This window comes from Heloderma suspectum, chromosome 1 (assembly GCF_057233095.1).
Source record: "Heloderma suspectum isolate Gila_16-S chromosome 1, 16-S_ref, whole genome shotgun sequence".
In the NCBI taxonomy this organism is placed as follows: Eukaryota; Metazoa; Chordata; class Lepidosauria; order Squamata; family Helodermatidae; genus Heloderma; species Heloderma suspectum.
The window spans coordinates 241988507-242013854 of record NC_139458.1 but is presented as its reverse complement, the minus strand read 5'-3'; the positions used below and the strand labels follow the sequence as shown (position 1 = coordinate 242013854).

General features: G+C 37.8%; 1 protein-coding gene across 18 annotated transcripts in view; it reads right to left on the bottom strand.

Moving 5' to 3' along the window:
• SUPT3H (SPT3 homolog, SAGA and STAGA complex component) overlaps window positions 1–25348 on the bottom strand; it is a 479638-nt gene that overhangs the window by 387697 nt on the left and 66593 nt on the right. Inside the window, exon 2 of one of the 18 annotated variants that reach the window (XM_084822091.1) lies at window positions 1890–14202. The exons of the other annotated variants lie outside the window; for them this stretch is intronic. Coding sequence (XP_084678217.1) covers window positions 1890–3479 — 1590 coding nt within the window. The 5' untranslated portion in view covers window positions 3480–14202. Of the gene's footprint in view, window positions 1–1889; window positions 14203–25348 lie in introns of those variants that run through there. 18 annotated transcript variants of the gene reach the window in all.

Genomic DNA, 25348 nt, shown 5'->3' with positions numbered 1-25348 from the left:
CAACTGTAACACAAATGAAGGGTCCATTAGATTTTTCAAATAGCCATCTTCTGCTGTCAACATTGCATTAACGACATGCACATTCTATGTATAAGAGACTAAGGTTGCAATACTACATACACTCACCTGGGAGTAAATCCCATTAAATTCAATGGATCTTACTTCTCAGTAAACAGAAACAAGGTTGCACTTTAAAGGCATTCTTAGTATTACTTGTGAAAGCATCCATAGTCTTGGAAGACTCAAAAACAGATGGCTTGTTTTTTAGGAAGGGCCACTAAAACAATGTTTCAGAATCCTGATAGTTGTTGTTCAGTCATTCAGTCGTGTCCGACTCTTCGTGACCCCATGGACTATAGCACGCCAGGCCTTCCTGTCCTGTGCACTCTCCCGGAGTGTGCTCAGGTTCATATTCATTGCATCGGTGATGCTATCTAGCCATCTCATCCTCTGCCGTCCCCTTCTCCTTTTGCCTTCAGTCTTTCCCAGCATCAGGGTCTTTTCCAGAGAGTTTTCTCTTCACATTAGGTGGCCAAAATAGTTGAGCTTCAGCTTCAGTATCTGTCCTTCTAATGAGCACTCAGGGTTGATTTCCTTTAGGATGGACTGATTTGACCTCCTTGCAGTCCAGGGGACTCGTAAGAGTCTACTCCAGCACCACAGTTCGAACGCATCAATTCTTCGGCGCTCAGCCTTCCTTATAGTGCAGCTCTCACAGCCATACATTACTACTGGGAAAACCATAGCTTTGATTAGACGGACCTTTGTTGGCAAGGTGATGTCTCTGCTTCTTACTATGCTGTCTAGGTTTGCCATAGCTTTCCTCCCAAGGAGCAAGCGTCTTTTAATTTCATGGCTACAGCCACCGTCTGCGGTGATCTTGGAGCCCAAGAAAGTAAAATCTGTCACTGCTTCCATTTCTTCCCCTTCTATATGCCAGGAAGTGATAGGGCCAGATGACATGATCTTAGTTTTTTTAATGTTGAGTTTCAAACCAGCTTTTGCACTCTCCACTTTCACCCTCAACAAGAGGCTCTTTAGATCCTCTTCACTTTTTGCCATTAGGGTGGTATTGTCTGCATATCGGAGGTTGTCGATAATTCTCCCAGCAGTCTTAATTCCGACCTCTGATTCATCCAACCCGGCATTTCTCATGATGTACTCTGCATATAAGTTAAATAAGCAGGGTGACAATATGCAGCCCTGTCGTACTCCTTTCCCAATTTTGAACCACTCGGTTGTTCCATGTCCGGTTCTTACTGTTGCTTCTTGACCCTCGTACAGGTTTCTCAGGAGACAGGTAAGGTGGTCTGGTACTCCCATCACTTTAAGAATTTGCCACAGTTTGTTGTGATGCACACAATCAAAGGCTTTAGCGTAGTCAATGAAGCAGAAATAGATGTTTTTCTGGAATTCTCTTGCTTTCTCCATGACGCAGCGAATGTTGGCGATTTGATCGCTAGTTCCTCTGCCTCTTCGAAACCCAGCTTGTACTTCCGGTAGTTCTCGGTTCGCATACTGCTGAAGCCTAGCTTGTAGGATTTTGAGCATCACCTTGCTGGCATGTGAAATGAGCGCAATTGTGCGGTAGTTTGAAAACTCTTTGCCGTTGCCCTTCTTTGGAATTGGAATGTAAACTGACCTTTTCCAGTCTTGTGGCCACTGTTGAGTGTTCCAAATTTGTTGGCATATTGAGTGCAGCACTTTAACAGCATCATCTTTTAGGATTTTAAATAGCTCAGTTGGAATACTGTCATCTCCGCTTAGCTTTGTTGTTACTAATGCTTCCTAAGGCCCACTTGACTTCACTCTCGAGGATGTCCGGCTCAAGTTCAGTGACCACACTATCATGGCTATCAAGGACATTACTATCATGGCTATCAAGGACATTAAGATATTTCCTGTATAGTTCTTGTGTATTCTTTCCACCTCTTCTTAATCTCATCTGCTTCTGTGAGGTCCCTGCCTTCTTTGTCCTTTATCATGCCCGTCTTTGCACAAAACATTCCCTTGAGATCTCCAATTTTCTTGAAGAGATCTCTAGTCTTTCCCATTCTGTTGTTTTCCTCGATTTCCTTGCATTGTTCATTTAAGAAGGCCTTCTTGTCTCTCCTTGCTAGTCTCTGGAACTCTGCATTCAGTTGGATATATCTTCCCCTTTCTCCCTTGCTTTTCGCTTCCCTTCTTTCCTCAGCTACTTGTAAAGCCTCATCAGACAGCCACTTGGCTTTCTTGCATTTCTTTTTCTTTGGGATGGATTGAGTTGCTGCCTCCTGAACAATGTTACGGACCTCCATCCATAGTTCCTCAGGCACTCTGTCTATCAGGTCTAATCCCTGAAATCTATTCCTCACCTCCACTGTATATTCATCAGGGATATGATTTAGGTCATTGCTGAATGGTTTAGTGGTTTTCCCGACGTTCGTCAATTTCAGCTGAAAATTTGCAAGAAGCAGCGCATGATCTGAGCCACAGTCAGCTCCAGGTCTTGTTTTTACTGACTGTATGGAGCTTCTCCATCTTTGGCTGCAAAGGACATAATCAATCTGATTTCGATATTGACCATCTGGTGATGTCCATGTGTAGAGTCGTCTCTTGTGCTGCTGGAAAAGAGTGTTTGCTATGATCAGCGTGTTCTCTTGGCAAAACTCTATTAGCCTTTGTCCTGCTTCATTTTGTACACCAAGGCCATGCCTGCCTGTTATCCCGGTGATTTCTTGACTTCCTACTTTAGCATTCCAGTCCCCTATGATGAAGAGGACATCTTTTTTTGATGTTAGTTCTAGAAGGTGTTGTAGGTCTTCATAGAACCGATCAACCTCAGCTTCTTCGGCATCAGTGGTTGGGGCATAGACTTGAATTACTGTGATGTTGAATGGTTTGCCTTGGATTCGTACTGAGATCATTCTATCATTTTTGAGATTGTACCCCAGGACTGCTTTTCCCACCCTTTTGTTGACTATGAGTGCTACTCCATTTCTTCTAAGGGATTCTTGCCCACAATAGTAGATATGATGGTCACCTGAATTAAATTCGCCCATGCCTGTCCATTTTAGTTCACTGATTCCCAAGATGTCGATGTTCAATCTTGCCATCTCATGTTTGACCACCTCCAGCTTACCTTGATTCATTGATCTTACATTCCAGGTTCCTAAACAATATTGTTCTTTACAGCATCGGATTTTCTTTTCACCACCAGACACATCCACAGCTGAGTGTCCTTTCGGCTTTGGCCCAGCCGCTTCACTCTTTCTGGCGCTACTTGGAAATACCCTCTGCTCTTCCCCAGTAGTATATTGGACACCTTCCGACCTGAGGGGCTCATCTTCCGGCGTCATATATTTTAGCCTTGTGATACGTTCCATGGGGTTTTCTTGGCACGAATACTGGAGTGGGTTGCCATTTCCTTCTCCAGTGGACCACATTTTGTCAGAACTCTCTGCCATGACCTGTCCGTCTTGGGTGGCCCTGCACGGCATAGCTTATGGCTTCACTGAGTTACGCAAGCCCCTTCGCCACAACAAGGCAGTGATCCATGAAGGGGCGAATCCTGATATAAGTTGGCAAATTCTCTGTACAACCTAATGGTGTTTAAAGGTGGTGCACAACCTTAAAAGAATCATATGGTATAGCCCTCCCAAGATCATACCACTGCAGATACGTGACATCTAAAACTCCACGGCCATGGAAAGGTAGCAGCACCTCCCGGGAAGGAGATACTTAGCCTAGCCTTTCCCCTGATATAGTAACTTCCCATATCTAGGAAGCTTTTAATAATGTGCCTGCATTTTTGAAATGGTGCAACCTTAACAGAGCCTGTTATCACATGGTTCTTCTGAATATGCAGCTTGGCTCTGTGGGTGAGGGACTGGGAATTTTGCATCCAGTAGAGAGAGAAAATGGGATTGAGAAAATTGCTAAAACTCCTGGCAATCTGGAGATCTTAGTGGTATATTGGGGAAGAGGGAGGAGTAGAGAGAAGGGTATGGAACAGTCAACAGACAAATGTAGGGAACAGTGAACAAGGAATAAAGAAAGGAACTAGAACTGTGTGTATTTTTTGGAGCAGTGTGCTCTTGAGAAGTAGGCATGATGTAGCAATTTTAAAAATCAGCCTAGTGGTTGTAGAATGTCTGGAGGAAGATAAGAATGGTGCTTAAGACACAATGAAAGCAGCTAGCCCAGCCTTCCTCACTACAACTCCCATCAGCCCCAATTGACATGGCTAATGGTTGAGGACGACGGCAGTTGGTCTGAAACATCTGAAGTGCACCAGGTTGGGGAAAGGTGACCAAACCCTTTGAAATGGGCTGCTCCAATCTGATGACTGGGTAGGTAGACAGTCTCCCAAACTGGAGACTGGCTGCACACAGCTTGCTATCAATCAAATATCCAACTTCTCTTTCAGAAAGGATTGACTGCCTCCCATGCGGAGGAGTAGAGGAGGCAAAGCTACCCGTAAGAGGTGAAGGATGAAGATTGCTCAAGTAAAGAGTACCCCTGCATAATGAGCCAGACTACTGATACCAAACCAGTGTCCCCAGAACCTGGTAACAATTAACAAGATAATAAAACTGAAATTAACCCTCTCCTCTCCTCAGAATTCCTTTCATGATCTTCATATGATTTTGTCCTCCCCTTTTTACTAGTTCAATGTTTCACATTGTTTCTCACACATCATGCCCGCCATTAATTTGGTTGCAGAATGCCCCAGCACAATTATTCATCACCGAACAAAATTAATGTTTAACTGAAAAATAACCACTCCCTGATTATTCAGATGTTGTCAGAATTTCAGAACCACAAGAAAAAGAATAAAAGTTTTCAGTTGTGTATTCACAATTTCAAGGTCCCCTGTATGCTGACTGGTTTATACTACCACATCTCAACATTATATTAAATGTCTCTGGAATATTTAAAAGATAGTCATATGCATAGATTTTACGTTACTTACTATCTGCCAAATCTCTTATCAGATAGAACATATCTAGTCTGTCAGCTATCAAGTCCAGGACTCAAAATACACTCCATGTATCAAAGGCCATTAAAATTAATAGTGCCCAATATTACAATTCAAACCCAGCTTTTTTTGATACTTCAGTGCCTACCCTTTGAACAGTTTAAAATGAGTTTTGTTAATCCTATTGAACATGTCCTAAATCTAAATACTTCTTAATGTATTGGAAGCATCTGGAACAAGTATAAATGTAAAGCCAGGAAGAAATTAGTGTTGCTCAACTACACCTTTGCAAGGAAGGGCTTGAACACAAAACGATGGATAACATGTATATTCAGCTATAATATTTCAACCTGAATCTCTATTGAGGCTTTAAAAGAATTAGCTTGTATTTTTCCCTAGTGCAAATGCTGTGAGGTAGGTTTACAAATGCAGATCGAAATCTGCAATTGCAATTACTAAAATAAATGAAAAATCTATAAGGAGCAGTGAAACTGGCATGCAACTTAAAGAACTGTCAAGAACCATATTGCCTAAAAATAAGCTTACAATGACTATTTTAAAAGCTGTGTGTGGTCTTACCCATATATTTTGGCAAGATGCACTTTCTCCAACCACAGCTAGAGTCATCCAAAAGCAGTGGCACTGGAGAGTCTCTGTCTCACCTGTCAAAGTTGAAGAACGTTGTTCAGCAGACCACCATGAGTCCATGGATAGGATCCATAGTGCTGCAGCAGCTGTTCTTGATAAGGTTTCTTTAACTATAGACGGAACACTCCAAAATTCTTCCATAAGAGAATCACCCCTTAATATGTTTGCATACACAAAATGTCTATGCCATTCTATAATTATCCTCTATCTGAATATCTGCAAATGTATTCGCTGATACAAATTTTGGTGGCATCACTAACAGACTTAAAGACACTTCTTTCATCAGCTATCTCATTAAAAGCATTTGATTGTAGAATCAGATGATGATAGAGTTAGAATATTATTTATGGATTTTAAAATAGGCTTTTTTTGGTTTTTTCCTATAAACATAAACTACTTCATGTCAGAATACAAACTGGCTGTTAAGGTCAGAGGATGTAAAGGAACGGCTGAATATGGCAAAATATTCAAATCCCATACTACCCCTGTTGCCACAGAGCAATTATAGGTCTTTGAACTGTGTGCATAACAGAGCTGTGGATCTTCTGTTAAAAGAGTGCAACTTCACTTTCTAGGGATGTGAATATTATCTAAAAATAGTTCAGTCCACCAGCTACTAAGAAAACTCCTGTACTTTAATTATTGGCAGTAGTCTATCCACTGAGCAAAAAGGCTCTAGAGAGATTACTTTCACTTTTCCCAAGATATTTTTAGAGTACTAACTAGCATAGTTTGGATATTATTTTTCTTTGGTTTTGTCAGTAGCATGTTTGAAATAAATTTCATTAAGTGGTAGTATAAGTAACATTGCATTGTGGGTAGCAGTTTCCTGCTTTAACCTAGCCACATCCTCAGCTGTTATATGAGACATGTTTCCCATATTTTGTGCAAAGTTGACTTTTTTCCCCCTGAAAGCAAAACAAGACTGGAGGATAAAACAAAAAAGATAATGGTTTGACCAACTGCTTGCAGTAGGGCTATATTTGAATAAAAATATACCTTAACATATTCTACACATTCTGAAAGACAACTGCATAGAAAAAATGCATTTATTAATAACAAAACAAAAGGGAAACATGGATTTTTATCACTATTTCTATAGTACGTTTAGCATATAAAGTGATTTACAAACATTTTCATTCTCACAATGATCCTTTGGGGTAGGGTCATTAATATATCCCTCATGCAGATGGAACACTGAGACTGATGGGAATATGGCTTGCCACAAACCATACAATGTGCTGAACCACATCTCTCAGGCTTGGCTGTAAGAGTTAAAATGGTTACTATCTGAATAACAAAAAATGTCATTAAAACCTCAGATTACTAGAAACAAGTGCCCATTACAGATTAAAACTGCATTCCTTGCATGTATGACCTACTATACTTGCAATTTCCCTAAGCCAAGATGCTCTTGTCTAGTAGCCGAAAGATTCATAAAGGTGGCTGGCTGCTCTCCTTTGGGATCTGCTGTGAGAGAGGATACCATACTTACACCCAGACAAGTAAAACAGAGAACATGTTGGAGAATTCTTCCCAGTCTCACTCACTCTGGCTGGAGGAGCCAGAAGTCTCGAAGCAGTTCTCAAGAGTTTCCGAGCCTAATAAGAACATAGGAACCTGGAGGCTTTCTCAAAATTTCCCGTCTTTTCTTGTGGATTGTGACCAGAGTATCTAGGAGACTGCATCTGCCCTCTCCCAGTCATCATCCTAATAAGAAAACACACACACAGGAAGTCTCTTCACACTCCCATCCACACATTCATTCAACACACATGGAAAGCAGGATCATGGCCACTGACCCCAACCTGCACGCATCCACCTCAGATCTCCACATGTTGGGCAAAATGTCTCAATAGTCTCCACATACTTGCATTTGTGTATTCTGAAAGCCTGTTTTCACATTCTGCCCAACATATGATGGTCAGGGACAGGACCAGCAGGGATTATTCTGCTCCCCCATGCATTGGTTGAACACGTAGATGGATGCTTGCAAAGGAGGCTTCTGCACACTCTACCTTACTAGTCTGAAGCTTAATGAGAGTGCTTCTTCTTTACCTTTCAGCCATACATTTGCAGGTGTGCACTTCAGCACACCGATCTCCGAAGGGAGAGAAAAGGACCTCAGCCTTCCTCTAATGAGTTGCAGCTCACCCCCCAATTTCCCCACAAAAACTGCTGGATAAAAATAATGGATTGGCCTCCCTTTTTTTCCGCACTTGAAAAACGCTGCTGTACTTGCAAAAAGAAGATACATTACCTAGCTAGCAGTACGAGATGGGGCAAAGAAATCACTTTGGGAACTCAAAAGAATTATTGTTTGGATAAGCCCTTAATCTTTTATAAGGAAACCAATTTTAGGCATGAACTAATCTTTAATCCCGAGTGGCTAATGTGATGCAGCAAGAAAGCCACTGTGGTGGTGTTTAAAGGGTAGTGTGCATAGACCAGAGAAATACAGGTCAAATTCCCACTCAACTATGAAGCTCATAGGGTAATTCTGTGCCAGTCACTAACCCTCAGCCTAGCCTATCTCACAGAGTTGCCGCAAGACTAAAAAAATGGGAAATTCAGTGTAAGCCACCCTAAGCTTCTTGGGAGGGAGCGAGGATACAAGTGTGATTAAAAATAATAAGAAAATAAAAACAACCCCCCCACACACACTATCAATATATTTACTAGCACTACAGGGAAACCCTATAAATTTCTACAGAGTGTCTTCTAAAATTAACTTCCTACTGATGTTAGGCCATTCAGTATGTAAGTAGCTACAAAGATAAAAATGTAAAAGAAATGAAATAGTATTTCCAGAAAATGTTCAAATAATTATTGAATGGATATAGCATCTTCAAATCTGTCCATTATGTGGTGGCGGGGGGTTGGCGGGTGGGCTGTTATACGCTACCACTGATTTAGGCAGCTACACATGACAAACTACTCCAATTAGTTGCTTGGTATTTTGGCAATAATAACAGTTTTTATAACAAGCTAACACCACTGGTGATATTGATTCAAATTTGGGAGTTCACTCTGGAAGAAACATGTTGATGCAAAATGCTGAAATACTATAATTATACACTATATGTTGGAGTAGTATGCTAAATAAATTAAGGGGAGACAATTACAAGATAAAAAGTCTCAAGAATGCTCAGAGTACAAAGGAGAGTGAATTGCAGGTAGTTTACGGAACACAGTTCCATAACAAAAGTTCCTGCAACATTTCATGCCTTTAAAATAGTGCAATATTTTATTTCGATGGTGTCAGCTAAAACAGCAGTATCTGCAAGCTGGTGAAAAAGCCATCCTGCAGTCATGTCACAGGCATCTTATGTTATTTATTATGACCAAACTGAAATAATCATCTATAGGCTATTAATACAAGACATTCTTCAAGTAGCCAATGTTTAAACCTGTTATAAAAAAAATTCTTCAGTATAAATAAATGTTCTAAAACATATTATGTACAATGTACACAATGTTTAATGTCAACACACACAAATGTTTAAACACCACACAAAAAGTGAAGATTACAGGTTTTCCAAAGAGCTTTTGAACGTTTTGTGGTTTAGTTGGCTATAAAAAGTGGAGGAAAGTCACCTTGTTTATGATTTTATAGCAAAAGAAATCTAAGTGCACTGATTACTACTGTGCTTTTGCTTTTAATATCAGATGGTGGAAGCTCTCCCTCACTACCTGCTAGAATGCAAACTACAGGACTCCAAATGCTTTCCCCATTCATGACCAGAGACACCTTTTGCCAATTCAATTCAGAAAACTGAATACTTACTTTTAAAGCAAAGAAAAAGATATTTCTCCTTTGCCGTTGCTAGTATCAAGCTACGACAGAAATTTCTGGGCAGCAGTGTTGTCAGTTGTTAGAGAGAGAACTATTAATGTCTGCTTCATTGTATGTCCAGAAATCATTATAACTGATGGTTGATAAGTATTATTTTTTTGAAATAAAATAATATATTTTACCTTTGCAAAGCTCTTTAAAAAATAAAAAGGAATGCATGACTTCTCTTTCTTCCTTTCCAAGAAGTACAAACCATTTTTGAGGAGACAAATCATGAAAATTGCTTATATTTAAATGCCCATGAGAAATTTCCCTCACTTTTTACATCGTATATTCTCCATCATAATTATTGATGTGATGAGAATTAAAAAGAAATCCATTGCAACAAATACAAATTACAACTGCGCAAAGGTGTAGTTAAATGTATATTTCAGCTACACAGTGGCACAAAGATTAATTTTCATTAGGTTCAAATGCACCTCTCCTTGCTCAGCAAGAAATCTGGAGAAAGACAACTTAATATCATCAGTGAGGAAAATAGGGAAGTTGATTTTCAAAGTCATAACAGTAAGTAAAGTATATAAAAGGAAATATAAAGAAATACACCAAAGTTACATAAACAGTGGCACTAATGCTTAATCATATTAGGGAAGTCATTTAAAAATTACAATCAGGTTGCTGTGAGAACTGCAGATTTCAGTAATAAGTCAAGATACAGCTTAGCTACAGCTTCCTTTTATAAATTAAAAGGACTTGGCTTAGAAGTAACTACACAGTTCTATATCCTATCCCAAGTTTCCAAGTACTGTCCAAGAAACATGAGTTTATCAAAGTTTCCAATTAAGGAAAAACTACACTCACAAATATTTTGATGCTAACAACTAAAATCTGCTTATTAAGTCCTATACACACTTAGCTTGGAGTTAAGTCCCACTGAACTCAAAGGGCCTTACTTCTGAGGAGACACACATAGGATTGCATTGCAAGACTGAAATGCTATGCACACTTAGAGGGGCTTAGTTCCACATAATCATGCATAAGATGAAATTGTAACAAGCAAAAAGCTAATACTGCCATTATATTAAAACTGAACAGCATCCAGTATACCATGTATATGTGACAGAATTAATTTCCACTGTTAGTTTCTTTTGCTTATTTCATTTTCATCTATGTCACCAAATTATTTGACTTTACCTAATTCAGATATCAGATGATGGTATTAAGGGTGGGGGGAGATAAGAAGTAAATATGACACCTTAAGAACTACTAAAGACAATGTAGGTTATTCTAAATGCAGAGAGGGGATGGGGAGAAATGTTCATAAGCAGATGTTAAAGTTGATGGTCAAAGTCATTTACTAAAAATTAAATGTATACCTTTTTTCTCTCCAAGCTGTACTGATTTCTGTCCCTTCCCCTAACCTCGCCCCTTATCCATTATCATCCCCACCCCCCACGTGCTTTACAAGTCCACAAAGAAGCCCAGCATCACCTTCCTGCAATTACTAATCACCGCCCTGTTTGGGACCAAGTAGAACAGAAAGAATGCCACCCAAAACCATCTCAGCAACGATATGCACAAATGCTCAAAAAAATGCTTAGAAAGCAGTAGCTCAGCATTTTCCAACAGTTGGCTCAATCCCTCAATAATGCCACTAAAGCTGTGAGTGTCAAGTGCCAATGCTCTATGACCATGTTAACAAGGTAACACACACAAATATATGAACAGGGCTAGGGATCAGACAGTTTCCAATGTTGCCCACAAATGAGCAAATCAAGAATGCTAAGACACAATGTCTGTGCACATTATTCTTTAGTCTGCACAGCACATTGTGATTTGAGGCCTAAATCTATAGACAGAACACCACCTCCTTTTAACTATGTGCAGTAATATGATTAAAGCTTCTGATAGATAATCATATTTTGACACATTTAAAGAGGCCATATAAATGTACATGCCAAATTACCCATTCAAATCTGATTTGTGTTCTTTTTCAAAGCAGGCATTCGCATTGACTGCCGAAATCTGTTTACAGAAATCCCTTTTTGAAGAGTTAAGCACTGTTTTTTTTCTATAATGCATTAAGTATATAACCATTTAACATTAGCTATCACAACCAATATCAAATGTCCCGTACGCTGCATCCTCCCCGTCTCCATTTTAAAATGTGCAAGTCGCAATATGCAGATGACAGGTTCTCTATGAAACAGAAAAGGCTGACATATAATTGTACTTAATGTTCATTACATAAAGCTGCCAACTAGCCTTGGGAGCACGTAACCTAGACAGACATGATTTAAGGTTTGCAAAGGAATCCCCAGACTAACACTTCGGTGACAGCCAATTACAGCCCCAAAAACACAGCCCCAGTAAGCAGTCTCCTAGTAGAACTTGAGGAAAGGTAAAGTTTCTTACAATGAGTTACAGATTCACAAGCAGAGGAAGACAAGAAGAAAAAGAAAAACAGAAGGAATCCAGCTACCAAGCAAATGTGAAGCAGACCCCAAGATCGTGATACAATCCAAAAATGTAAATTATTGTAAATCATCACTGTTGTTCAGAATTTCACACAGACGTTTGTGCCAATTCTAGTATACTTCTCCACAGACACAATAAGGAAGCAGGGAAGGTTGGGGCGGGGGGGGGGGAGAAAAAGGCAGGGAAACTGGGAGAGTATAAATGAAGTTCTGCTGTCCATATGCTTTAACGGCACAGGAGTTTAGGCTCTTTCAGCATTTTGTATGCTCTCCAAATCCTCATGAGTCACAAAAATTAAAAAGCTCTATCCTTCTGGATGCCAGGAAGGGCCTTACCACGGGCCTTTTGTCAAACTTAAAAAGGGGGAGGAAAGGAAAAGCCACAGTGTTGGGCAGTCCCACTTTACTTGACTACTATGATGTCACAAACCACATGATTCTGTCTCTCCAGTAACCGTGCTTGCAAAAAAAAGGAGTTTTAAAAGCTTTTGCTTTTTTGGATTGTGTGAATGCTTCATTCGCCTCACAAACAACCACAGAACCACAAGTGCGGTGCAAACTTTCTCCAAAAGAACACAGCAAGAAAGCCTTTGGTTTTTAAATGGTTAATCTCAACAGGTCACCAGCAGCCACCGAGACCAACAAAGTCAGTAAGTGCTCTCAAACCACAGTCTATTCAATAATAGTAGATCTGTCAAATATTTGCTCTTTTTCTTTTTTGTTTTGTTGCCTTGCTTTTTGCATGTTACTAGTACTTCAGAGTTTTTTGACAGAAGGGAAAAACATAGAATCTATGCGCACCAGGCATGGTGTAAAACTAAAACAAAGCTTGGCTATGGTTTGTAATTTCAGTATAAGGCTTCAAGCAGTCTTTGTACCAGAGGATACACACACTGTGTGACAGGAGGGGAGAGCTATGGCATCGAACAGTCTCTTCAGCTCAGTGACACCTTGTCAACAAAACTTCTTCTGGGGTAAGTGTTTGCATTTCCAAATACTATGAAATATTGTCACAAACTATTTGCTGCTTATGTACTACCTTTCTCTTTAAAAGCACTATGTTTGAACATAGTGAAAATAGAAGAGACCATAACATAGTTAATTTTTTTAAAAACTAAAAATCTAAATAGTAGATAACACACTCTATTGCTTCTGCCGCAGGTGTGCTCACCTTTTAGCAGTTCCCTGTGTGATTATGCATATATGAAAAAAGCATGGCTATAAGTGCAGTATTCAAAATTTAGAATTACTATGCTGACCATGAATACTAAGCACATCGTACGAAGGACTGGGAAGTAAGATGCCAACTGTTTCAGAGTTCTATCATCACTAAGCAGTCCAGGTCACTGCAGCACGCAAATTGGACTAATTTACATAGTTCCCAATACCTGGTGAAGAACATACTCCCCATGCAATTTTTCATTAACACCACGAAAATGGCATCCCAATCCTAATGCCTTTAACTGTGAAACCCTATGCATATTCACTTGGAAGTAAGTTCCACTGTAAATAAATCTTACTGATTTCATCTGAAGCTTACTTCTAAGATGATTGCTTAGGATCACAGTCTTTGCCAAATATGTATATAGAACATAAGATCTTATCCATTTGTTTCTGCTCTCTACATAAAAAAAGAAATTGCTTTTACCAATGCACCAAAAGTTACAGGGACTAGAAACAAATATACATACAAGCTATGAAAACCTTTGCCATCAAAACTAGGAAGTAGCAAAACAGAACAAAGATGCATGATTCTACAACTGTAGTAACATGTCTGAAGAAGTTCTGCATAACATACCTGTTAAAATAGACATCTTAAAATATCATCATAGGATAATAAGTGAACTCCGTATATATACTCCACCTATTTGAATGCCTTTACATGAAGAAAGCTACCAAGCTATAAAGCAGCACCACTAACAACCTTTTGATCTTTCCCATCTATGATCTGTTTTTGAAATTATGTCAGTACATATATTAATACCACATGAAATAAAATATTGCCCATTTTTGTTTAAGAATACATAATATAACTGAATAGCTTCACTGACCTCTCTAGAGTTGGCAAAGTAGTTGAGATTTAGTTTCTAAAGATGTACTAAAAAGCTGCCTAAACCCAAAGACTATACACAGTCTTTTGACCTGTGGTCAAGATGTTTTTTTCTTCCTTTGAAATACTACAAAAGTATCTGTTTAAAAGTATCTAAACATCACCAACATATTACGAGGAAAAAATTCAGAACACTTACAATATTTTCATAACGCTGTCCATCTTGGCTCAAAATTTTGTTGGGGCTGTAAGCTAATGAATTTTCCTTTTCCTTCAAGAAAAAAAAAACCCTGATTGATGCTTGAAATGCTTTCCGTGCATGTACCTACATTGAGCTTGTATTGTATCTAGCTGATGGTTGGAGTTCACTTTACCCCTCCTACTTCACACGTTTCAACTGGCTCTTGTTGGAAGCATATGAATCCACTGCAATCTGCGAGCACAATTAGACATGAAGTAAGGCTTGCACTCATGGAACAGAGGGACCTATTTATTTTCTGATATACAAAGACATCTGATGCATTACATAGTCCTATGCTTCAAAACCTACTTTCTGCAAGTTTGTCACACTGAGTTGCAGTGTAATTAGGCAGTCAGCATGCTAAAATGTGGCACAAAAAAACAAGGTTTTTAAAGTGGCAGGTAAAAAAAAACTCAACTGAAACCTCTGCTTTAATGAAGCACAGCATAAATGTAGCCAGACCACATTATCCCAGTGTTTACAACAGGAAATACAGTTTACATGTATAGGACTTTCTTTTCCTTTAATCCAAAAAGAGATTACTAGAAATATAGTTGGCTAAAGTTATCATAACATGTAGTGCTGACTGGTCAAATCATCTACTTTGGGCCATTCTTTAAAGTACCTGAAAGGTCCTGGGACATGGGCAAAGCATCCTTCCAAATGTGCCACATTTAAATAAGGTTGTCTAAGCAAATGTGCCCTTGGAGACAGGCTATAATGATTTTTTCAGGTGAAAGATATTAACTCTTCCTGACAATTTGGTGGTGGCAATACTTGAACTGGTTAAAGCTATTTGTTTCTGTTCAGTTGCTGTCTTCTAACAGACCAATATAGGCAAGCGAAATATATCTGCATTTTAGTCATTTACAGCTGACACATGTCAATGAAGTGTTCTGATTCATGTCACTGGAAATTATCATCTGGTCCTTCATTAGTCTCTCTGCATTCTGTTCAGTAAACTATCCTACTGGGGCTCTTATAATCAGCCATATTATCTTTATCAGCCATGTTATCAGCTGTCAGTTATGAAGTGAACAAAGGCTGATCTTGGGGGCTGGAAAGGAAACATCTGATTTCCTCAATTTACATCTGATAGACATTTATGTAACCTTAAAAAACATATCCTCGTATGTCACAGGGAAAGTCTGAATATGCAAGTAACTGCATTCCATAGCTGGAATCCATACAATATGTAAAGTAAATGTAAAGTAAATATTAAAATTAAGCTTGCTAATTTATTGTAGCAGCAACAGTAAATATAACCTAAGCACAATCCCCTGTGATCATATAAATGAATGGAACGCTAGAGCTCTTGTACAGCTGCCATTCCTTTCAATGGGGCTTATGATGGAAAATTTTCTGCTGGATTATGCCCACAATTTACATCTGATCCTTCAGCACATATATCAGTAAATATATGGGATGAGGGGACCAAATCTTTCTTCAATATTCATGTTGTTCATCCTTTACTGCTTTTAACAGACACTGCCCAAAGTACAAAATGAAAGGGTAGGTTGCATTTTCAGTAATCTACATACTGTGCTATATCGCATTACATGCTGATTAGCCAAATGAAAATAAATCACCAGTTTATATAAATAAAAGTGTCATATAATGGTGCCCTTAATATGATTTATACTCCCTGAAATAATAAAACATGAGTTACCACTGACTACAATGTTATTTACTCTAGAGTTTTCTTATCAGAGTCAATTGCCTGAAAAATCAGGCAATTTAGGGAAAACTATACCCATTCTAATATCTTCAAAGTATTTTGAAAATTTGGTGAGGGAACGGCATATAGAACATTTCCACTCACATTAGAGGTCCATCCCTTTCTGCAATAATGACTTTTTTATTTCATGTCTTTCACATTTACACACTTTTGTAATACTACACAGACAATAAAATGAATTAGTTTATTGATCCTGTAAGTATCGATATTCCCCTTATTGCTCAAATCCCCTAAAAAGATAAATGTTCCAGTTACTTAAAAGAATACCAAAATATTTGACAGTTAAAACAAACAAGTGAAAAAAGCTAATTCATAGGAGAGGCTAAGATTTTTATCAGGCATACAGGATTAATCTTTATTGAATGGAAGTATTCACAAATCAAAATGTAACTCTACTTCAATACTTTCATACAGCGCTAATCAATTACAAACCTTTTCTAGCGATTCAAAATCCATGTGCTTTTAATTTTATACACTGGTGGTCTAAAATATAGAAATGAGGTTGAGCTAAGTCAGTCTGTATAGAAACTTTTGCTTTTTTCCCCAATAAATATTCATCTAGAGGGGTTTTTTTTTTGGTTTTTTTTTTTGAAAGAGCTGCTCATATGAAGACTGTGGTAATATTTCTATACTGTACCTCCTTGTTGAAGTAAAGGTTAGGGGTTATCAAAATACCTCAACTGTATATACAAAAAAAAAGAGGAAAAGTTAAGTATACACATGAAAAATCCAAGGGAACTATATTATTTATTTTTGCATTTCCTATGATTAATGATGCACCAGTGCATACTTGAAAACTGAAGTCAAAGTAGTGGTAACACCTCAAATTCCTTTATAAATTGGACAAATGTCAAATCTGATAGGCTGTATTAACTAGCCTACCAGAAACGTTAAAAGATTCTACCACCCCACTTTAATATACTACAGCACTATTGCAAATCCTAGTAATGGCCTTAAAATAAATTTTAATTAGAATGCATAACATCTGTTTTCTTCAGTGGGTTTGACTTCGGTTTAAAAGCATAATCCTATGCATGTTTACTCCAAAATAAGTCTGACTGTTCAATAAGTGTTTGGGACGCAACCCAAAAAGTACAATTCTATTTAAAATTTCAATTGCTGTAACTTGCATAAAATAATAAAACATGTAAATAATACTTAATGCTTTAAAGTGTTCACATGGACATTTACCCTATCATATGGCAACAAAAAAAAGTGACCTAAAGGAATAGCATAAAAGCAGAGCAACAGACTGTTTAGGTCTAGCTTTATAGGCACTAAGCATCTTGCAGTCTCTCCCCTTCCAAGCATCTGTGTCAAACAACAGGAGATAGAGAAGCACACAATTAATTTTTGCTATAGATATCCAGTAAATTCCTACTTTGGGTATTGAAGTTGATGGAATGGGTTCAGAAAACCTACTGAATATATACCATTAATAAAGCATTACAATGAATTGCCCATTTAGCATAACACAAAGTATAAGAACTTGGAATTGAGGAGGTTCAAAGTAACAAATTTAGAATGGTAAATCCTGTCACGTTTTAAGGTTGCTGCTCAACATATTGCAGAAATTCATCTTTCCCAGGGCAATTTCAAAAACAGCCAAGAATTCTGCTTACATTTTAAGCTTGCATTTCCATTTTTCTCAGGAGAAATAGTTTTTAAAATATATCAAAATTAGGCTTAGAAACCTGTACCTGAGGCAGCAATCCTATGCAAGTTTACTTGGAGGTTCCACAGGACAAGGTAGGGCTTACTTTCAAGAAAACATGCATATGATTGGAGGTTTGGTCATAAAGACAAATTAGGAAATGTAAGTATCTCCCTTGCAAAGCATGTCAGGCAGGCTTACAGTGCGACCACAGGCTTTTGTCTATAGACAGCAGACAGCCACATAATTCTTGTGACTTTAAAAGCTCTCTCTCTCTTTAAGCTAACAAGTCAGCAACTGCTATGAATGGACCAGTTACATTTGAATCATACTGCTGACAAAGGCTACCACCCTCTTCACATTAGGTTGTCTGAGGAGGTTGCAGCCCAGTGTTTCTATTTCTATGGCATCCCTCCACCTGAAGCTGCTCAGCCCTATTTTTTATAGCCTCTCATGTGCTTTGTTTTCAGGCTAATGGCATTTCCATTTATAAACAAACTTGTTATAAGAGTTACCACTCAGTGGTCATGATTTATTTATTAATGGGATTTTTATCTCACCTTTCAAGACCATAAGGAATGCTCAAGATGGCTTACAATATTTAAAATCAACCGCAAAATGAAAAAAAAACAAAACAGCAGCACAACCACACTACAATAAAGGGGATTTAAAAAAAAAAAATACACGCCAAACAGTAGGCTAGCATAATCCGGAAAGCAAAACCAATTGAGTTTAGCGCACCAAAGCCATTGAAGATATTGACCTTAACGCATATATAACACTGTGCTAGATCATAGCCAGTAGTTTTCTTACACTCACACACACATTCACACAGTGATAGACATAACATTTTAAAGATGAGTATCAGGCAAAATATCTTTTTACGCTCTATTTATTACATTATAAACCTGTTTAACACTTCCACTAAGAAAAGTATCCATTATTCATGCATCTGTTTCCTGCTCACAGTCAAACACACACACATGCACACCAACTCACACACCCACCCACCCACACACTCTACTTGTCAGCATTCAGCTGACTGCCCTGGGCTTCAGCATGCAGCTATAAGCTTCCTATTCCATTACAAACTTGTCTTGAAGATTTGGAAAGGGGGGTGGGGTGGGAGAGAGGAAAGAAGACCTATATGCTAACTTCTGACTATTACCTTACTGACAGAGGGTAATTTGGATTTTTTTAACGTTCCATTTTGTGAAAAATATATTTACTATTTATTTAGATTAACTGCTATACATAAAATTTAATAGATATGTAACAAAATCTAGTTTTCAAATTTGACCTGTGTATCAGAAAAATATTTTCAAAATATTTCCATTTTGAATCAAAGCTTGCTCTTTCTAAAACTCAGAATTAGTTACTATTCTACTATGCCAGATGAAGAGTTACATATAATTCAAAAAGTGTGTATCCTCTTTCATTAGGAATAGATCCCATAATATAACCCCAACACAGCAATATCTGCTTGGACTAAAAACAGAATGCACTTTTTTGGGGGGGAAATATTTTGAAAAATTAAATATCTCCATATCAAGTTACCTGCATTTTCTACAGACTTATGTCAAGAATAATTTCTATCTTATAAAAATAATCCACATGATTAAATTGAAGGTTAAAACCATTATTTCCTCTACTGTCTGGTTTTAAGAAGCGATACATTCATTGAAGTCAGGTACTTTTAGAATTAACAATAGCTTTCAACTTTTAAAACGTTAGATCTAATAACCCTATGGCAAAGATGTTTCGGTAGCAATTCAATAAAATGGATTTTGTTGTTGTATGTTTTTAAAGATATGGGCTGCAATCATACATGCATACTTCTATGCATTTTCCATTGAAATCAATGGGACTCACCTCCCAACCCATGTGTTTAGAATCATTGTCAGACAGCCCAAACTGAAATACATTATTTGGAAGCATGCCCAACTGTTTAGGAGCAGCATGAAAGCCACTAGTTCACCCAACCAACAGTACAGTTAAATAAAATCATTTTATTTCATTTATATCCTGTCTTTTTCGAGGCAGTGTACAAGGGTCTCCCAACCAGGCACTGACCAGACCCAGATAAGGTTAGCTTCAGCAAGACTGTGTCACTGAATAGATCTTTAATCATAGGCCACAACTCAGAAAGTTGCTTGACTTGTGCCAAGGGCTTGCATGCACTCAGTGCATTAACTGGGGCGGGGGGGGGGGGGGAGAGAGAGAGAGAGAGAGAGAGGAGATAGCTGCTATTCCCAAAGTTAAACAAAAACATTCCACTAAGTGCATAGAATAAGAGTGCAATCCTATACACATTTTCCTGGGAGTAACTCCCATTGAACTGAATGGAACTTACTTCTGAGTAGACATACACTGAATTGCGCTGTAAGCTGTACTTACGTTTTTGCAGTAAATTGTTAATTTTTGTAATGGCTCTGCCATCTTGCTAGGATTTATTTTCTTGATAATACTGTATATAAATCTTTTAATGTAAAGATGTATTAAACTTAATAGGAACAAAGAGTTTTCATGAAATGCTACATTCATATATTACATTTACTTTTATTTAAAAGAGAGAGCAATCTCACGTTTTCTTTAACTGTAATGGAAACATCCTTATGTAAAGAATTTTAAGAACACAAAACTTTCATGTAAATATCATGGTTGATGAGGAAATCAGTCTAAACTTAATCAAAGTAAGATATTTAAACACTTGTAGCAAGGCTGATGTTTAGAAGCAACCATTATACAAGCTTTTCAGTATCAAATTGAGAAGCAGTAAGGAAACCATCCTGCTATCTTCAAGTGAACACCTATAAAATAACCTAGAAACACAACATAGAAAATATATCAAACAATAATTTATTTATAACAAATATTTACATACTGCTCTTCCAACAAAAAGTTCTCAGAGTGTACTTTCTTCTATTATGGAATTTTCAATTTGTAAAGAATAATCAGAAAACCACTGGAATGCTGCTCCTTTAGGATATCAAAGGACTTTCAATAAAGAAGCACAGGAGAGCATTTGAAAAATAAATAGAAATATAAGTTCAACGACATACAAAAAACAGTCTTTAATACATCAAGGCGTTGTCCCTGTATTTATTCCCCAAAATAATTGGTGCTATTTTAGTGAAAAAAAACTTCACAAAATTGTATTTATAAAAGGATACTGTAGCTTCCCAGTTTTCCAGTAAGCAATACTAAAATTCAATTCAAATGTCTTTTTCCATCAAGCAGTTTAGTAATTACAACAATGAATGACTTCTTTAAATGGCAAGGCCCCCAAATAGCAGTGTTTACTCAGGTAGCATAACCTAGTATACATTAGCAGAACTTCTCTCTTTTTCCCTAAAGAATTTTCAGCATAAAGGGTATTCACTTCATTTCTCTTCCTTTCCAAACCACTCCCATACAGCATCTGAGTTCAGGGAGGCACTTCAGGGGTGTGTGCGTGTGTTATTTTGTTTTTTAGCATTCCATTTAGATATATATCGATCCAGTCACTTTTTCTAGCTATAAACTGAAAAACTTTAGAAACATGAAAACTCAAGACAACCAGGTATGTTTAACATTTTATTATTGAAAATCAGAAAAGCATATAGTTAATAACATACTTAACACAGTTTGTTTAGACAAAAACAGCTGAACTTTCAGATTCCAAAAACCCATAAAGAATCTTAAAAGTGACTGATCAATCCAGTCAAACCATCACGTGTGTTTTTAAAATCAGATAAATTTGTTTGCAAAACCTGAAAGTATGAATTACTGCAATACATTTTTCCTGTAAAAACTGCCAGTATGTCTAACACATAATATATCAAAAAGATTTTCTAATTACATCTTTTACATAATGAGAAGGATGTCTTACATTTGCGTGTATATATGTAAAACATTTAATTCATAGAACATGCATTTCTAGAAGTACAAATACAGATAGTAATAGTTTTTAGTAAATGCTAGACTAAAGCAACAATGCTATTAATCTTTACTTGGGAGCAAGTTCAAATGAATTCAGTAGATCTTACTTCCGAACAAACATCATCAACATACTAATCAGCTTAAGGCAAATCTGCAGTGAACATTCATGGAATATTCAAAGTCTGAACAAAAATGTTACCCCTCAACTTTGTTTGTTTTAGGAACAGGCATTTTAATGTGTTATTCAAAGTGTACATTCTTTACAAAGAACGATTTTCTCTCTTAACCATTATATTTTGATATGCTTCTAAAAAGCAAATTCTACCAATCTTCCTCTATCTCCTTCCACTTTAAAACACTTACTTTAAAAATGTGTGAGCCTATGATGTCAAATGATTTAAACAGATGGAAGAGGAAGCAGGAAATCAGTTTTAAAATGCTAGAACAATCCAGGCACTAATCCATCGATTGGGATCTGGCCATTAAATAATACATGGTGGATAAAAGTAGAATAAGGCTGCAATCCTATACATATGTACCTGAGAGTAAGTCCCATTGATCCATTCTGAGTGGACATATATAGGATTGCACTGCAAATGTACTAGCAGCATGACAGCAGACAAACACTGGAACCGTACGACACATGTGAATATGTTATAGAGAAATATTCTGTCAAAATGCAAACACCATTTACAGAGCTCCCAAGACATAGCAGGCAAATGTTGCTGAATGGCAGTTACATTTCATCATATATGCAGAAGACAAAAAACAGTTGAATCAAATGAATAGCTTTTTGGCTCTGATAAAATGCAACATAATCTCTCTGCTTCCAAGATTCTCACCGTATCCAAAATGTTTTAAAAGATTCTGCTTTTGCTTTCTCTCCCCGCCTTGGCCCTTCTCTCTGTTGAATGCAGTCCTTGACATACTTGGTTCTTATCAATTACTGCAGCATCTTCCTCCTCCTAGATGCTAAAACTCCTATGCAACATACAGGAAGCACAGTACAATTGTCACATGTATATGCAAGGTCTGAAGACAATGTGTTTTGGTTGCCTGCATGATCTGACATTACAGGCTGATGATGCCTCCTAGAAGAAATACAGAATGTCTGCATACAGTAACACGCCTTGAGCAAACCCTTTCTGCTGCACCATAATGATCTGATCCAAAAACTCAAGAGTACCTCAAACAACAGGCTACCTGTTCTAGCCATGCTTAGGAATGTGGCCAAATCATTTTATTGATTTAACCTTTATAGGAATGCTACATATTCTCAGAGCAAAACATTTCTAATGTATTTATAATACGATACACCTCTGAGAAGTCTACGTTAAAAAAAAATATCTAAGGGTATAAGACTGTCTCCCTTGCCCTTCATGATTCTGTTCAGTTTTCTGGTATGTTGATTAACAAGCTTTCATTATTTTTAAGCCTCTGTTTAATTGCACTGGAGGGACACAGAAAGGCAATCCACTGAATGTTATTCCTACATATGCCCCATTGAAATAAATGCTAGAGTGAGAGCCATGGCTGACAGATTTGATAGTCAAACATCAAAACAAATTCACAACTTGTAACCACTTAACCCCCAATACAGCTCACAAAAAAGGGGGAGGGAAGGATACCAAGTTTCTGAAGAGCTATCATACATGGCCAGTAGTTTGGGTATAACTTGGTGGGTTACAAATTGTGCAGGTCTAATCTAATAATTTCTTTAACAAAATCTGAACAATTACAAGTTCAATAACTGCTACTAAGTCAACATGCCTATGGAAATAGTTATGTCTGTGGAAATAGACAGAACTTGCTTGTAGGGCTGTGTTGTTTATGTCTAAATACACATTTCATCCTAGTTCTAATCACAATACCTATAAACATAAAGTTTACACTTCCAGAATTTGGAGGGTGGGAGAGGAGAGCTGCATGCCAGTTCATAAAGGCATACATGGGAAGTTGTAAACTTCCAGAAAACTGTAGTTCTTCCCAGGATTCTACAAGTACTATTTCTATACATTTCTGTTGTATATGACACTGGGCAGTATCCAATACTGCCGCTGAGCTCTTGCTCAGTGGCGCTTCCTTCTACAAGCTTCGCTGATCTGCCCTATTTCAGAAATGAGTGTTTCCACTAGTTTCCAGGGCCCCACTAGCACATATGAAGGATTGGCTGCTACCCACTCTCTTCATGCAAACATGAATCCTATGCACTTTGACTGAACATTAAAACCGATTATTTAGAATTCAGTTTTGATTGTACTCTATGCATTATTGTGTTTATCACATTCTCAAACCTGTAGATCAAACTTCAACACTGATAGCTATGAAAAGGTAACCCCAGCCCCTGAAAATAAAACTAACACATTCTGAGCTACCGGAATTTTATGATGTTTGAAAGCCTCGCCAAATAATGCAAGTGTGAACATAAGCCAAGAATAAGAAGTCAGTTAAAAGTCTATCAGCATATAAAATGGAGAACTTGTTCATCTATATTTGGATTTCCTAAATTGTAAGGCGAGTCCACAAGGAGCACAACTGAGGGGTAGGATATCTGTGGGCAAGGTGATAAATACTAACACCGAGTGAAACCTCCAGGAAAGAAGAAAGCAAGAAAGCTAGTACAGTTTCTGGTAGCCCAGTATCTCTAGTTAAAGGCACACTCCACCTTCACACTTTCTAAGGAGCAGTCGAAATGTACTCCTTCAGATGAACCACTTCAGAGTGCAATTGGGGAAAATGCTTGAATGCTCCCCTATGTGAAAACACACTTCTCTGTATGGTGTGATAGCACATCAGGGAGAAAGCCGGGATAAATCCTTCTCTCTAGTATGCTAGTTGTCCACACCCAGCAGGTGGCTTTTACATGGGGAGATCAGACAGGTGTTTAATACTCTATCAATCTGAACATGTACAATCCAAGAATCACTACATGCTTCTTTACACATTTGAGTTGGCTCTTAACCCTTTGTGCTTCTTTTTATAAAAGAGGAATGGAAGTGTATTTGGATACAGGTGGTATAGACTGTGCAGCCATCATTGCATGCCATAACTGATGGGCAAGCATACCTTCACATGAAGGGCAGACATATAGATGGAGAGATCCCATATCTAGATGAAGGGGTGGATCTCAAACTCTTCCTGTAGGAAAGTTGGTCACATGCAAACTGTTGCAGTGTGTTTGGCTCTATGTGTTTCTGTGGTAGTCCTTTTGTGTTTCCTGTAATCTTCTTCCCAGGATTGTTAGCTGCTCCTTCGAGTAAAGCTTTTTTTTTTTTTTTTCAAATGCACAAAAATAACTCTGCATTGTAGGTGACCAAAAACAGGAGGGTAGAGGGAAGCTTGAGACGCTTATGTTGGCTATTGCAGCATATAGGATTGGGCAAAGTCCATAAGGACTCATAGTACCTTGGTTTACAAGCAGTACAAACAGTGCTTTGCACCCAGGCCCCAGACATGTGGCTCACTCCTCCAATATGTAGTCCAGTTCCCTCTACTCTCATTTGTGTAAACCACAGTTTGCCCATTTCAGCTGAAATGGCACATGAAGATCTCTGCAAAATGAGGAGAAATTTTATTTATTTATTTATTTCTAATAATAAATAAACCCAATAATAAATAATAATAAATAAACCCAATAGCCAAAGCTTTCTGGGCAGTTTACAAATTAGAGGAGCATATGAGCCCACGGATTGACTACAAACACCCAAACCATGGTTTGCCATTAGATATGAGCCAAGCCTATGTTTTTGTATTGATAGTGACTGCTGCATTTTGTACATATACGTACAAAAACCAATAGTTTAAATTTGTGGATAGGAACTGCAGCACAATGGCCAGGCTGAGAAGCAAAGCCAAATGAAAAT